At 35.9% G+C, this 15195-nt stretch overlaps 4 protein-coding genes across 5 annotated transcripts; 2 read left to right on the top strand and 2 right to left on the bottom strand.

Moving 5' to 3' along the window:
• The first annotated feature begins 520 nt into the window (after positions 1-520).
• On the top strand, positions 521-2562 carry LOC107467194 (fruit protein pKIWI502). Its single transcript, XM_016086233.3, has 5 exons — positions 521-1131; positions 1713-1812; positions 1905-2000; positions 2110-2190; positions 2325-2562. Exons 1-5 carry the CDS (start codon positions 620-622, stop codon positions 2385-2387), a joined length of 852 nt encoding a protein of 283 aa, XP_015941719.2. The 5' UTR covers positions 521-619; the 3' UTR covers positions 2388-2562.
• Positions 2563-3100: 538 nt separating this feature from the next.
• Positions 3101-5490, bottom strand: LOC107467471 (uncharacterized). Of its 2 annotated transcripts, none has more exons than XM_016086581.3 (3): positions 5344-5490; positions 5018-5092; positions 3101-4393 (listed from the first exon to the last, which is right to left on the bottom strand). In XM_016086581.3, exon 3 carries the CDS (start codon positions 4332-4334, stop codon positions 3357-3359), a length of 978 nt encoding a protein of 325 aa, XP_015942067.1. In that variant the 5' UTR covers positions 4335-4393; positions 5018-5092; positions 5344-5490; the 3' UTR covers positions 3101-3356. The 2 variants fall into 2 exon arrangements, with proteins under 2 accessions (XP_015942067.1, XP_015942068.1); XM_016086582.3 differs by having other exon boundaries at positions 3101-4359; positions 5344-5440.
• A 701-nt stretch (positions 5491-6191) lies between these two features.
• On the top strand, positions 6192-10593 carry LOC107467402 (vacuolar-sorting protein BRO1). The gene is made up of 8 exons (XM_016086490.3): positions 6192-7002; positions 7126-8076; positions 8170-8259; positions 8754-8822; positions 8939-9079; positions 9285-9333; positions 9524-9627; positions 9744-10593. The coding sequence occupies exons 1-8, from the start codon at positions 6319-6321 to the stop codon at positions 10257-10259; spliced, it is 2604 nt and encodes an 867-aa protein (XP_015941976.1). The 5' UTR covers positions 6192-6318; the 3' UTR covers positions 10260-10593.
• Positions 10594-11384: 791 nt separating this feature from the next.
• Positions 11385-14057, bottom strand: LOC110275386 (loganic acid O-methyltransferase). Its single transcript, XM_021131335.2, has 4 exons — positions 14024-14057; positions 13779-13898; positions 11868-12536; positions 11385-11780 (listed from the first exon to the last, which is right to left on the bottom strand). Exons 1-4 carry the CDS (start codon positions 14051-14053, stop codon positions 11427-11429), a joined length of 1173 nt encoding a protein of 390 aa, XP_020986994.2. The 5' UTR covers positions 14054-14057; the 3' UTR covers positions 11385-11426.
• Between the last annotated feature and the right edge of the window lie 1138 nt (positions 14058-15195).

Below are 15195 nucleotides of genomic sequence, written 5' to 3'. Positions count from 1 at the left end.
ATAAGATGTTTATTATCGATAGTACCTGAATGGTTATTCTGATAGTATGAGCAATGTTCATTTTTTAACTCAGTTTATTGTACATATTGTACAAATATTCCACTAACTCCCTAACAGAACTCATTTTTTTATTTTGTATTTAGTAAATAAAAAAATATATTTATATTTGTTACTTTTTAAAATTAGATGTGCTTTTAAATATTTAAATATGAGATTCTTAAAATTAGTTTTTTTATTATAATAAAAAATTAATATAACATCATATATTAATAAATATTTAAATTTATTATTATATTTATATTTATTATAGTCTATTCAAATTTTAAAAATTATTTTACTAAATACAATTATTATTCACGCTTACTAAAAATATTTTTAATTTTATTTATCAAATATATATACTACGATTTTTAAAAACTTGAATAAACTATTTCAAAAATAATTTTTGATATAAAATTGGAAAGCTTGACACGTGGCAGTGATCTTAGCCTGAAGGATTGAAAGAAGAGCATGAAGAGCAAAAAGAGGAAGTAGGCGCAACTAAACATATGCACCTCCGGCGCCGCCTGATTCGAGACACCGAACACCACTTTCCCACTTATAACAAAAACACAAACACATGATGTCATTCTCTCTCTTACACTCCCCACATTCCCTAAACCTTAACCTACACCCCCATGCGCACTTTAGCCAACCCTCTCCCTTTCCTATGTCCATCTTACGCCGCCTCACCCTAACCCTACGCCCTCGCCTCCACCACAATCGCCATCGCCCTGAGGTGGAACCCGCCGCTGAGTCCCTCTTCCACATCGCCGTCGACATCTCCGCCACGCCCGATCTCGTGGAGTCACACACACGCGCCGGCCAGTACCTTCAGCTACGTGTTCCCGACGCGCCCAAGCCCGTGTTCCTTGCCATCGCATCGCCGCCGAAGCTGGCATCTGCGCGTGGCGCGTTCGAGTTCTTGGTGAAGAGCGTGAAGGGGTCCACTGCGGAGGCGCTGTGCGCGTTGAAGAGAGGGGATGTGGTGGAGCTGAGCTCGGTCATGGGAAATGGGTTTGACATCAGCCGGATCGACCCGCCGGAGAAATTCGGCACTGTCATCGTCTTTGCCACCGGTTCCGGAATTAGGTCTGTTTTGCCCCAATTTTGGCATTTTGATTTGCCACTGTTAAAGATGTTTTCTTCTTCTCTCAAATTATGTTGGTCTTCAGTTATTCCAATTTTTTATTTGATGGTGGTGGTGGAATTTCACTTCATTGTTGTTTATTTCGACTTGAAATGGCTTGAGGAGGAGGAAAGAAAATGATAATTTGATAATCTTGTCCAATGAGCTTAACTTGAAGATTGAGATCAATAAAGTGCATCTTCAAATCAATGAAGTGCAGTTCAATTGTAACTTACTAAATTAGATTAATAAGTCTTGAAAGTTTTGCCTTCTAGAAAGGCAGGCGGTTTCGAAATTTGGTGCACCATGTTTGGTCTCAATGTGATTGATAGAACATAGTTTAGATTACTAGACTTGTAGGGTGATTGGGGAACTCACATGTTCTTTAGTCTGTTTTAACGTTTTCTTTGCCCTTCTTGTCTGAGAGTATTGTCCTAATATCCTTTTCTATTGTGTGATGAATATCTATTAACAACAAAGCAATGTTCTATTAATCCTACATTTTTCCCTTACACTCTGATTATGTTTACTTCCTTGTGTACAGCCCAATTCGATCGCTTGTCGAGTCAGGATTTGGTGCTGCTCAAAGGTCTGACGTAAGGCTATATTATGGGGCAAGAAACCTTCAGAGAATGGCTTATCAGGTTACTTGAGTTGTTTGTTGGTTTAAAGAAGCAAACCTTGGACTTTCAGTTAGAACTTGTTATAATAACAATCATACTATTTTATATTATAGGATAGATTTAAGGAATGGGAATCTTCTGGTGTGAAGATTGTGCCTGTGTTATCTCAACCAGATGATAGTTGGAGTGGGGAGAGAGGCTATGTACAGGTAAGTTGTGCTGGTATCAGATTAGATTTTCACATGATTGACCTTCACAGGGTAAAATTAAAAAGGATTATGTGTTTTTGTCTTTCTGACACATGATTCACCTTCACAGGAGGCATTTAAAAAAGTGAAGCAAATATCAAACCCTTTATCAACTGGTGCAGTACTTTGTGGCCAGAAAGAGATGACTGAGGTGCGTACTCTAGTAGTATTTGGGTTACTGGTTTCGTTATTCATGATGTCAAGATCATTTTGTTGTTTCTTTTTTTTTTATTCTCTGCAATATACTAATGCATGATTCTCTCAAAATTGATGTGTCTATTGCAGGAAGTGACATCTATTCTCGTTGCGGATGGAGTCTCAGGTGAGAAGATATTGAAGAACTTTTGAGCAAAAAAGAACTTAGGCATTGTTGTGTATCAATTTTTGAAAATATATACTGTCTGTATGATTATTTATTCATTGTTGTTGCTGAGGGTCAAGTAAATCTCAGCCCAGCTTAGACTGTAATTCTGTAAAAAATAAACAATTTTGGAATTGAGCCAATATGGAATTTCCAGCTCTTGATCGCTTCTTAAATAGTTAAGTTGGAACATAGGTATTAGGTATAACCTTACCACAGTTGTTCAAGTTTGACCACAAATTGTTTTTACACTTAGATTAAGCGTAAAAAATTAATTCATTTTACACAAGGCGTTTTCATTTTCCTTCAAACCCAAAATCAAAATTAACAAACTTACGGGATACCCTAAAAGCTGGAGTACAAATGGAAAACAGAAGGGAAGCTGTACTATATTTCATGAAGTTATGATATAACTTTGGATTGGTCTACTGATTAGTTCACTAGTTCGATTAAATACATGTTGAAAGTTTGTATTCTGTTTTGTGCATGTAACAGTTCATTGGCCAACAATAAATCATAAAATAGTTTTGATCTTTGGTAGATTAATCCTTGACTTGTCAAATTGAGACATACTTTGAAGTAAAAAAGCCTGTTGTTTTAATCGGATAATCAGTTAACAAACAGATATCTTGTTTGATTGAGGATGGTATTTGACGGATTAACAAATAGATATTAGTCAGGATTAGCAAGAGAAAGAGAATCATAAAAATCCCACCAAAGTGCCTTAGGGGATAACATTAAAATGTAAGCTGCTTCCAGGTGAATCAAATAAAAGATCAATGTAGTACAACAAACCAATATCCCTAATGGAATTTCCATGTTCAGTTTTAGTCAACAAACATCAACCCATGATAATGAAATTGTTTAACTCGAAATGGAATGATGGATAGTCACCGCCTAAAAAAATAACAACAGAACATCGACGCTTAAATCAAACAATTTGATCATCGTTATTCTCAATCATAGCTCCGCTTCCACTTATCAGCACCATCCTTTTCATCAGTTTCAGTTTGCTCTAAACCCTCTTCATGGTCTCCATTTACTTTTGGCGAGCGCTGATGGGAATGATTTTTCTCCTCATCTGAGTAGTGCTGATGTTTGTCATGTGAGTGATGGGGTTGGTGGTTGGGCTTCTTGTGCATTGATCTTTTTCTTTCTACTTCAGAATCTTCGTCTGAGTACTTCCCCAGTGACCTGCTTCTTCGCCCATGGCTGGGATCATCAGAATCGGATGATCTCAACTCCACATTATGCGATCGCTTGTGATGTTTATGGTTTCTTTTGTGGCTTCTCTTACGATGAGCATCATCACTTGATGAGTCAGATTCACCAGGTTCTGATCGTCGGTGTCGCCTGTGATGCTTTCCATGACCTCTTCTACGAGCTGGACTGTCTTCTTCATCAGTAGAGAAGTCTGATTCACTATGTTTTGAATGGCGATGCCTTTTGTGATGCCTTTTCCTCTGGCTAATTTCATCAGCAGAAGAATCAGAATCACTTGAATCTGATTTTGATCGTCGACGTTTTTGCTTCTTGTGATTCTTCTTTCTTCTCCTCTCCTCGTCAGAGATGCTCTCAGATTCATCACTACTAAAATCACTAGATTCTGAGGACCGTCTCTTAGCCCTGCGCTTGGAGCTTTTGTCTTTCCTTTTCTCATGGTCAGAGTCATGATGAGAATGCTTCCTGTGCTTCCTATGAGATCTTTTACTGGTCTTCTTACCCTCATCATCAGTGTCATAATCACTGTCACTGTCGGATCCTGATCTTTTCTTATGTTTTGCAGCCTTCAGCCTCCTCTCTTTAGCTTCAGCTTCAGCCTTGGCCTTCGCAGCAGCTTCCAGCTTCTGCTCCCACTTCAAAGGAGCTTCCTTTCTCTCCATAATTTTCTTCTTCTTCTCCTCAACCAGCTGGATGAATCGTTTGGTGTCCATTTATATATAAAACCCAACTCAAAAACTGCATTTTGGCAAAATGATGACCGGAAGTGCATCTCACAGAAGAGAAAAATCAAAGTTAGTTATAGAACCAAATCAAGTCATAATTTGAATAGAATGAAAAAGGACAAACACCCTATGATACAAAACATTACAATCCCCAGATTAGTATCCAGTCAAAATCTACTGAACATTTGTTCTGTGATAAAAAAGATATGCAGAAATCGCAAGACCAACACAACAAAGCAACAATAGCAACAGCGTGCCACATCTTTATACCTATCATATGGAAAAAATAAAATGGATGCCGAAAACTTTGGGAATAATAACAATAATAAAATAATCACATCTTCATACCTAGTATGCATTATTCTCCCTTACCCACTTAGAAAGACGTACCCAGAAATACAGATGCTCATGGATGTGGGGCAAGGCTAAGATTCAATGGCGTAAAAAAATTACATAGGAAACAGTTCGCTGGAGAAAACTGAAAAACTATTTTCTGCACTGGGAAGAATTACTGAGGAGATTCATAGAAATTGAAATGATATCAAATAGAGAATCTAAATCTTGTACATGTCTTTGCTCATATCCCTATCCCTATCATCAAACGAATCAAACAATTCAACAGTTCAAAGACAGATAGTAACTCATTAATACTCTCCCTTTCCTTTTCTTACCTTATGTGTGGAAGAAGAAAAATCCACCTAGCAGCAATCAAACCCCAAATTCAGCAATAAGCAATTACGCGCTATCTGCATCAAATCAAAAGATATGCCTATCGTTGAAATGCAAATCCCAACAATTTAAAACCAGACACTACAAACCCTAAATAAAATTATACCAAGAGGAAAGAAAAGTACCAAGAGAACCCTAAATCATATGATGCCAATAAAGCCCTAATTAAACCGATCGCGAAAAAATACCCAATATAAATTCGTAGCAAGAAACCCTAATAGAGAGAGGATGTAAAAGAAATGAAATTGAAGAGGAAAGGAATCAGTACCTAAGCAAAGAAGCGAATCGGGGAGGAGTGGTTAGGGTTGGGGTAGGAGTTGCCGCAGCGAAGAGGGTTGCTCCGCTCCTTCAAGAAAGAGGATCGACGAACAGATGGGATGCTATGCTGCGTGCCTTTGCCTGCACTCTATTTATACCCTACTGTAATACCTTAATACATTAATTAATTATTTAATAGTGATTATCCTTCTTTCTCTTTTCTTGAACCGGACCGGGTTCTCTCTACGCGACTACGCGTATTAGATTAGTTATTACTTATTAACCGTGTCCGTGTGTGTACAACTTTTAGTAAATTGACTATTAACCCGGAGTTATGTGAAGTTCATGATGATTAGTTAAAAATTAAAAATTTCCAGATAGTTTGTGAACACTAAAAATTAATTATTAAATTGGTTCATATATAATCGTATATATTTATACATATTAGTTCTAATATTTTTAACTAAACAATTAGCTACAAGAGTAATTATACTTTTTATACCAATTTTGTTAGTAAAAGAATTAGTTTGTCTTTTAATAATATTTTTTAAAAATTTTATTATCTTATTAAAATTTATTTATTTAATATGTATATTAAAAATTTTATTAAAAAGTAAAATGTCAGTTTAAAATTAATTAGGAACCGATTTAAATATTTATTCTAAAAGTTTTCATGTAAAAAAATTACAGCATTTCAGTAAGAATCCTTATATCAAATTGATTATTTGATATCATACGCAAGACATATATATTCGTGTTTAGAATATTTGCATTTAATCGATTTTTGCCTGTAGATTTATGTAATAGAAATAAATATAGAAAGTAATATATAAATTTATTTTACAAGAAAAATGAGAGAAAGAAAACTGAGCTCATAACTTAACAACTAAGGACAGCAGAGATTTAACGAAACGGTAGAGAGAGAGAAACATCTACTCTACACCCAAATCCCAAACCCGAACCAGTCGCATTTCTCTCTTTCCCGATGGCCGCGACGCCGTCGTCCTCCGCCGCGGGAGCCACCAACATCATGCTCGCAATTTTCGAGAAGAAGACTAATTCCGTCGACCTGTACCGCCCTCTACGCAACTACATCGCATTCAACTACTCCGAGCGTGAGGCCCAGAACCTCGAAGACGATCTCCAAACCCTAAAGCAGCAACGCGCTGACATCGAGCGCCACTCCGATCCCTCCCTCCCTTCCCGCCGCGACCTCCTCCAGTCCTACTTCAGAGCCCTCTGCCTCGTTGAGACCCGATTCCCAATCTCCCCCGACCCGGCGCACGTCAACGCCCTCACCTTCGTCTGGTTCGACGCCTTCAAGCCCAAGCAGAAGTCTTCCCAGCAGAACATCCATCTCGAGAAGGCTTCCGTACTCTTCAATTTGGGAGCAGTGTACAGCCAAATTGGGCTTTCGTATGATCGCAACACCGTGGACGGCCGTCGCCAGGCCTCACATGCGTTTATCGCAGCCGCGGGGGCGTTTGCTTATTTGAGGGATAATGCGTCCATGAAAGCCTCCATTGGAGGATCCGCCACCGTGGACATCTCGGGGGAGTGCGCTGGGATGCTTGAGAAGCTGATGCTAGCTCAGGCTCAAGAGTGCGTCTTTGAGAACAGTATCGCCAAAGGAAGCACACCAGGTGTTTGTTCCAAGATCTCTAGGCAGGTCCGTTCAGTTTTTGGTTTTGCTGTTTTTGCTTTGATTGAACTTCTGAAATTCTAATTGATTTTGTTTTAGGAATATAAGCTGATGAAGCTAATTAATTGAACTTGTAATTGGATGCTGTAGGTTGGGCTGTATTATGAGGAAGCTTTAGCTGCATTGAATGTTGCACCTTTAAACACACATTTTGATAAGTCGTGGATAGCGCATGTCCAGCTGAAATCGGCTTTGTTCTATGCTGAAGCTTGCTTTAGGTATGGATTGGAGCTACATGAAAAAGAAGAAATAGCAGAGGAGATTGCGCGACTCAGGAGTGCCATTAACGTGCTAACTGAGGCGAAGAAAAATTCAAAGGGTGCTGCAGCACAGATTCTCGATGCAATTGGCAAGTTAGAGGCCAATATTAACCGAAACCTGGAAAGGGCTGTCAAGGAGAACGACAGGGTTTACCTCATGAGAGTTCCTTCTCCCAGTTCCCTACCACCTCTTGCAGCATTTTCTATGGTGAAGCCAATGGCAATGAGTGAGGTGCTGGATGCAAGCAAAGAGAAGATGTTTGCTAGCCTTGTACCTGACAGCAGTACAAAGGCCCTCTCCAGGTATACTGAAATGGTAGATGACATTATAAGAATGCAGGCTGAGAAGCTACAGCAAGCTAGTGAGCTAACACGAGTTAGGCTCAAGGAAATGGAACTTCCGGATTCTATTCTTGCTTTGGAAGGAAATTTTACTCTTCCAACAAGTCTCAAAGAAGATGTGGAGGCTGTGCAGATCAGTGGGGGACCTGCTGGCTTGGAAGCAGAGTTGCAGCAACTGAGGGACCTAAGGAGGGTGAATCAAGAACTATTGGTCCAGACTGAGGAGCTGTTGCAAAAGGAAGCAAGAGAAGATTCTCAATTTAGAAGCCAGTTTGGGACAAAATGGACTAGACCTCAATCAAGCACTTTGACAAAGAACTTGCAGGATAGGCTGAACAGGTTTGCAGGTAACTTGAAGCAAGCTGCTGAAAGTGATGGTCGAATTGAGCGTTCGGTTAGAGAAAATTCGGCATTCATGTCAATCCTTGATGCCCGCCCGGTAAATTGTTGTACTATTTGTTATGATTCATTCGGCTCTTGGTGTGGCTAGGACATGTTGTTCAGTCATTGAACTTCCTATGTACTTTACCAGATTGAATCCGCACTTCCAACCTTGGCAAGGCCGATTATGTCTTTAGATCAAAATGAAGATGCTATTGTGGGATCTCTCAAGCAGAGCCTGGTTAGTTGCTGTTTTTGGCCCCGTTATGGTTATTTTATGATTGTTATATTATGATTTTCAAAGAATAAGATTGACTACCAGTTCTTGAATCAATAATTTATATAACTGTTATTTTTCTCTTAGAATTTTCTGGATATGTGACAGATTTTTTGCTATACAATTTCAGTAATATTTTTGTTTTACAGTTCTTCAGTTCATCCTATCTGTGTCATATCGTGGGACAATGTACTGAGCACTGAATAGCTTTCTTCCAAGTACAGTCATAATTAAGAAACCTTACTAAAGCTAGAAAATTCAGGAGGAAAATTTGAGATGTGAAATGGAATGGAATTTTGATTAGAGTTAGCAGTAGGAAAAGGGATTTCAGTTTACAAAAGGAATATTAATAATATATGTTCTAATTGTTTCATAGGGTTATAATGTTAAAAAATGACTACAACATTGGCATTAGATGTGTTTATAATTCTTATCAAATTTTGTGCTCGCTATTTCAGAGGCAACTAGAAACTCTTGGAGCCCAAAGGGCTGGTCTTGAAGACATGCTTAAAGAGATGAAAAGAAAGGTACACCTGATTAGGATGCCGCTTGTGGAATTTTTTTCCATCCTATGTAATCCGTGGTTCATTAATCTATAACATGTACTAGTTATCTTTGCTTATATTTCTAAAAATATCTTCAGGATGATATATTACCAAAGTTGATGACATCCACTGGCTCTCATGAGGATCTCTTTAAGAAGGAAATAGCAAAATATGATCATATTTGTGAAGAAATAGCTCAAAATATTGAGGCACAGGAGCAACTGTTGATGCAGATCCAGGTATTGCATTATGTGTGCTCACTTAAAAAGAATTGATGCATATTAGAACTTCTGAAGAGAAATATTTCCCAAACTGTCTTGGTGGATTTTTTTTTAGAACAAAATTTTCTGGGGTTCCTTTTTTACTTACTACATTGATTATTATTGTGAGCAAGCAACAATCTTCAATCATGTGATTCTAACAACCATTTGCTTCTGTTTACAGGCTCAGAATGATGAATTCTCGGCTCTCTTCAATCTTGAAGACTACAAAGGTATATCGTATTTGGTTGTTCTCCTCAATATTGAATCTGATTTTAATGTACACAAAACTGAATATTAACCAGCAACAGAAAATTGTCTCTTATTATTTCATACAGAATGCTACCCTTTCTTTTTTTTTCGGTGTAGTCACCCTACTTGTCTGATGGTTGATCTTTTCATGGTTTCCTTATAATATCTCAGCTTCACGTGAAAAATGCTATAAGCAGATTGAAGCTGCCATAGCCAAGTTTCGAGAGATAAAAGACAACATTAATGAAGGGTTAAAATTCTATGTTACTCTGCAGGTTAGAACTTATCAACTATGTTGATTGAATTCTATTATGCAAAAAATTATCTGAGTATGATTAAATATATGGTTGAAAACAAGTACTTGCTATTTATGCAAATTTCTGTTCGATAGGATGCGATCACAAATGTAAAGCAGCAGAGTAATGACTTTGTAATGACAAGGAACATCCAGTGCAGAGAAATGATTGAAGATGTTCAAAGACAAGTGGCTGGTCTGAGTTTCCAAGATAAAAACTCAGGTGCTTTTAGTAGTAGCTACCCACCAGTTGGAAGCCAAAACCAAAGACCCAGTACACAACAAACAGATCCTCGTCCCCAAACACCTTATTATCAACCACCTGAGCAGCCTCCGGTTTCTTCCTACAGACATCCCCCTCCCTCATATGGTTCAGTAGCGCATCAGCCTCCACCTCCATACCACATTCCACCAACATCTGCCGCTCCATACCAACCCCATCAGGTTCATCAGCAGGCACCAGCAGAGTATGGCCAACCTGCATATCCTGGATGGCGTGGTCCATACTATAATGCGCCAGCTCAGCAACCTGGTTCTGTTCCCAGGCCTCCATATACCGTTCCATCTCCATACCCTCCACCTCATCAAGGTGGATACTATAAGCAGCAATAGTGTTAATCCAACCGTCTTCTATAATAAGAGAGATTATTCTTTCCATCAGCTATCTCCTCAACAAATCGGATTTAGATATACCTGTTATCTTAAAGCTTTAGACCAGCGTGGAGCATCGATGTGTATTTTTTGGGTCGTTTCTGGATTTGTATTTTGTTAGTTTGCATTGTCATTGGTTTGTGAATAGTTTATACAAAAAATGTTGTAAGTACAGTTGGTTTATTTCCAATTTTCTACTTCATGCAGAGTGGGGTTCCCCCATCTATACATGCCAACTCGTCAGAAAACATATACTTGTATCACTATATATTCAAAGATTTCTTACCCTCTTTTATGATGATGAGTAGTATCATGTTCGGGATTGTTTGTCTCTAAAAGAGTGTACTATGTGGATTGTCCCTTGTGAACTTTTATGTTGTAGATTTACGTAAACTCAACAAAGGAAATTGTTGGATCGTAAGACGCACAAGAAATTCAAGGGGATTAAAAAAGAAATTATGTTGTTAAGGGGAATATCTTATTTGAACCCTGTTTAATAAAAAGTTCATCTGGTTCTTGTGGTTAACGAAAACTTGTGCGCATCAAGGCATGAATATTTTTGGTACTTGTGGATAGTCACGGTTTAGCCGGTTGTGAAGAATAAGATGGTAATTGGTAAATATTAAATAACATTCATTATCGCCGAAATATAAAATAACTATAACTATTTAATATCATTTATTTTTCTACTACTAATAGAGGTTAGCATAAAATAAAATAATTAATTCTATCTGTGATACTAATTAATAATTTTTTTTCATTAGCATATTTTTATTATTACTATTCTTAATATTTTATAACATAAAGAACGTGGATTGAACGACAAATAATCGCATATTTGATCTAGTCATGTATTATCTACGTTTTGTACATTTTATGACATATATTTAACGGCAACGGAGAGTTGGAAGTTGAAAAACTGCAAGTAAACATCATTAGCCACTCTGATCTGTTATTGACTTAATACAAATTTTGAACCTCTAATAAACCATTAGATATTTAAGCAAAATTCAAATGTAGCAGTAATATCCAGTTTAAGATAATTAATAATATAATAATGGAACCAACTCTTTATTATATCCCCATTTACTAATTAAACCTGATGATGCTCACATTGAAAAACACAGCCTATGGCCTTGCCTTGTTCTTTCTCCTGAGAAGAACAAACAGCACATCAAGTTTTAGTTTATCTGTGTCCATGATGTCTGGAAATTCCTTAACTTTCTCGGCAAAGCGTTCGAAAAGCTCATCAACTATTTCTGCTCCAAAGTGTTTCTCAATCATCCCTTGCAGCGCAGCTCTGAACCATGAAACAAATATTTGCACAGTTGGCAATGACACCATGTTCTTGAATTCCAATATTTCCATCCACTCAATGCTAAAACATTCATCACATCCTCTAAAAATTTCCTTCACAGCCTTAACAGAAGGGTATATCAAAGGCACATTGAATGAATCCACTTTTTCTTCACTAATCACTCCCTGCATTAATGATAATTAATCAATTAATTTGTTTTTCACTCTTCAAGATATGTAACAAAAGGTTTACTATTTACTAATTCTTCTTACCACTTTGGCCATATCCACAAGGCAAGTTCCAATGAGTTCAAAAACTTTAGCAGGGTCTACATCTGAATCAAGAAGAACATTAGACACAGGAAACTGAAGTAGCATTAGCCCATTTTCCACAAGTTCTTGAGCTCTAGCATGGAGGAAATTCCCCATGTCTTTGCTATACTGAGTTGCATAAGCATCTGCCACTTCCTTAGGTGCATCAGTGTAATGAATCCTCCCTTTGTTACAAGCACTAGAATCTGAGTCTGTGATCTCATTGGGGAGCTTAGAGAGCCAGCAAAGTGCTGCAGAAGAGTGAACCAAATGAAGTGTTTGTTTTGGAAACAAGCGTCCACAGAAAGAGCCAGGAACAGCGGTTGCATAATAGATTCTTTGTTGGGGAAGGTTCTTGAAGAGTGTGTTGAAGTCATTTGAGACTTGATCATTGAAGAGAACTTGGATGTCTGGGATTTGAGAAGCAAGACCATGTGATTGGAATTGTTGTTGTATTGCTTCAGTTATGGTTTGCATTGCAAAGAATGTGTTTGGTCCTGTTGAGCATCCTAAGTCTGCTATGCAAATTGGTTTTGATGGTTCATCATTTCCATGAACATGTTCTTTTGGATCAAAGCTTTGTGATATGGCTTCATGGATCAATCTTTTACTGCCATCAATCAAACCTTTCTGCAATCAAACAAACATACATTTCGGATTTATTTTGTAATTATAAATTGAACTTATTAATAAAAGAAAAAGTCTAGAACCCAGCAATTTTATTGAAATCTGGTCAGCACTTAACCAGCAAAAGTAAAGTGAGTGATCTCTCACATTTGGATGAAATCTCACACCATTAAAATCATCAATGATAATTAATTAATGGCTACAAATCACACAACTTGATGGCCCTAGCACTCCTCTTTTATCTTTTCTAGATATAGAGTTTAATAAAATAACTCTTAATTAAGATGGTATTATCTAGAGGAATAAAATAGAATTTGATAGGAGGTTTTATTAAAATGTGTAAAAAAATGAATTCTATATTAAACACAAATATTAAGAGGTTATATTTTTTCTTTGTATGTTAAGCTCTTAATATTTGTGCTTAATCAAATGAGCTACACTAATCAATATGCTTTCTACTAAAAATGTTGATCCATTAACATTTTGAGATATGAAATTAGGAGCTCAACTACAAATAAAAATAGAGGTTATATTATCGTTATAAATAAATAAATGCATTTTATTATACATATAGTGTATGACAAGATTTAAAATGTCACGGGATATCTTTTTATATAATATATAGTTTTTTTCTTTTTTAGTTATCAAGATAATAATCTCATATTAAAATATCATATAGTTTTGTTTTTTCATAATAATTTTATATTATATGCATTTATTGTTTTATATCTTACTCCATCCGTATCTAGATTTTTCTTTCCTTTGAACCTATCGTGTTCCCATATATATATTGATGGTATACCATGTCTGATAATGTTAATATACTATTATTGGTGCCATGCATTAAGTTATGAGAAATTATATTGGTCTTATCAATTATGAAAAAGATATATATATGAATTTAATGTCAATCAACTTGTTAACTATCTAAGAAAAGCACTTTAATTCCTTTAATGTAAAGCCAAAATCCAACGGAAACAATCAAGGATATCAAGATATGTCAGAAACTAAAATGAACACGAAGAATCGTAAATATATAACACGTACTTATTAGATGCATACATATTAGTTAAGAGTTTAATTTTAATGTACATAATCGTACAACTATAACTGTTCTCTTATATGATTATTCACGGAATTAATGTAAAAAATAGTTATTTTTACAATGTGATACGTGTAAAATAATTTTACATTAATAATACATTAAAATTAAATTTATTAATTAATTAGCTTATTATTAATTACCTGAATAATGGAGTTTTTGGCATAACTGTGAGGACCCTCGCCTCCTTTCATTGCATATGATTCATCATCATCCACCACCACCATCTGCTGCCTCATTATCTCAAGATCACTTTTAATGGCCTGATGATGATGGCCATATCCAAAATAAAACACAAAATATACATGCATCTTCGATCACCAAATTAAATAAAAATAATGTGAACAATTTATGTTAATTATTATAAGAAAATCTATAATTAACTCACCAAGGCATGCATCCTAGTAGGGCGTAACATTGGAAGTTGCATATGTTGTGATTGTGAAAGTGTCCTAATAACACTACTTGCCATGGAATTAATAGGGTGGTTTATCATGAGACTCGTCATTGTGTGCGTGGTGCAACAACGTAACTAACAATGATGTGTATAACAAGTAATGGATTTGAAGATGAAGTAGCTTCACTACAAGTGTCTCGTATATATAGACCCTAGCAGCAAATTAATAATAATCATTAATTAATTGCATTAAAATTAACACTGTACAAAGTTGAACAACCATCAAGAAGTTAACAATTTATATTATTCACTGGTAAAAATGATGTAAAGTTGATAATTGAAAATCATTAGATGATTTAACAGGTTTGATTAAATTATTATCTAAAATTATTAATTATCAATTTTACATTAACTGTATGAGAGTTTTTATTTTACTCAATATTATTTTATTTGCAGTGAAAATTCAGATGGAGTCGACTTCACGTGAAGTTGATAATCGAGAATCGTTACATGATTTGACTGATTTGACTAAATTTTCATCTAACGACTCTCAACTATCAACTTCACATGAAATCGACTGCACCTGAGTTTTCATCTTAATTTGCCGGGAAATTGTATTTACCATCTTCAAAATCTACCTGTACAGTTAAACTAAAAGCCATCTTAACCACGTGCCAACTTGCATTGCATGTGTAGAAGGAGGCTAGGAGAAACATTTATTTGTCATCTTCTTTGTCAAAAATGTCGCACATATAGTTTACATATTTATTTATACAATCATGCTATGAATATTATTAAAAAATAGCTATCAAATTAATTATATGTATAAAATATGGGTTAAAATATATTAAAAATGAGTTGGATAATAAACATATTAAAACATGATTATTGCATTTTTTTAGGAGTTTAAGGAATTAATGAATGAAAATTCATATTAAAAAGTAAAAACATACATTGCAATTTCAACCACGTTCAATAACCGCTAGGCTAGTTTGATGGTTTGCCATGAATTTCTCATCATAAAATATCATTTGTAAAATACTTACTACCTTCTTTTTCAATTCAACAGACGGTCAAATATTAAAGATCATACTAACAGGTCAACTTTTCAATGTCTTAATGTTCAAATCCGAACATTATTGGTTAGGAAAAAGAACGTTTAT

The sequence above is a fragment of the Arachis duranensis genome, chromosome 9 (genome assembly GCF_000817695.3).
Source record: "Arachis duranensis cultivar V14167 chromosome 9, aradu.V14167.gnm2.J7QH, whole genome shotgun sequence".
Classification (NCBI taxonomy): domain Eukaryota; kingdom Viridiplantae; phylum Streptophyta; class Magnoliopsida; order Fabales; family Fabaceae; genus Arachis; species Arachis duranensis.
Note: the sequence above shows the minus strand (reverse complement) of the source record. Positions and strands in the feature narration are given on the sequence as shown.

Coding starts and splice junctions, on each gene's coding strand:
- LOC110275386 (XM_021131335.2), bottom strand. CDS start 14,053: ATGTTACGCCCTACTAGGATGCATGCCTTG. Junction 12,537..13,778: donor CCAAAAACTCCATTATTCAG/GTAATTAATAAT, acceptor GTTTGATTGCAG/AAAGGTTTGATTGATGGCAG. Junction 11,781..11,867: donor TTGTGGATATGGCCAAAGTG/GTAAGAAGAATT, acceptor TCATTAATGCAG/GGAGTGATTAGTGAAGAAAA.
- LOC107467194 (XM_016086233.3), top strand. CDS start 620: ATGATGTCATTCTCTCTCTTACACTCCCCACATTCCCTAAACCTTAAC. Junction 2,001..2,109: donor GGGAGAGAGGCTATGTACAG/GTAAGTTGTGCT, acceptor TCACCTTCACAG/GAGGCATTTAAAAAAGTGAA. Junction 2,191..2,324: donor GCCAGAAAGAGATGACTGAG/GTGCGTACTCTA, acceptor TGTCTATTGCAG/GAAGTGACATCTATTCTCGT.
- LOC107467402 (XM_016086490.3), top strand. CDS start 6,319: ATGGCCGCGACGCCGTCGTCCTCCGCCGCGGGAGCCACCAACATCATG. Junction 8,077..8,169: donor CAATCCTTGATGCCCGCCCG/GTAAATTGTTGT, acceptor GTACTTTACCAG/ATTGAATCCGCACTTCCAAC. Junction 9,334..9,523: donor CAATCTTGAAGACTACAAAG/GTATATCGTATT, acceptor ATAATATCTCAG/CTTCACGTGAAAAATGCTAT.
- LOC107467471 (XM_016086581.3), bottom strand. CDS start 4,334: ATGGACACCAAACGATTCATCCAGCTGGTTGAGGAGAAGAAGAAGAAA.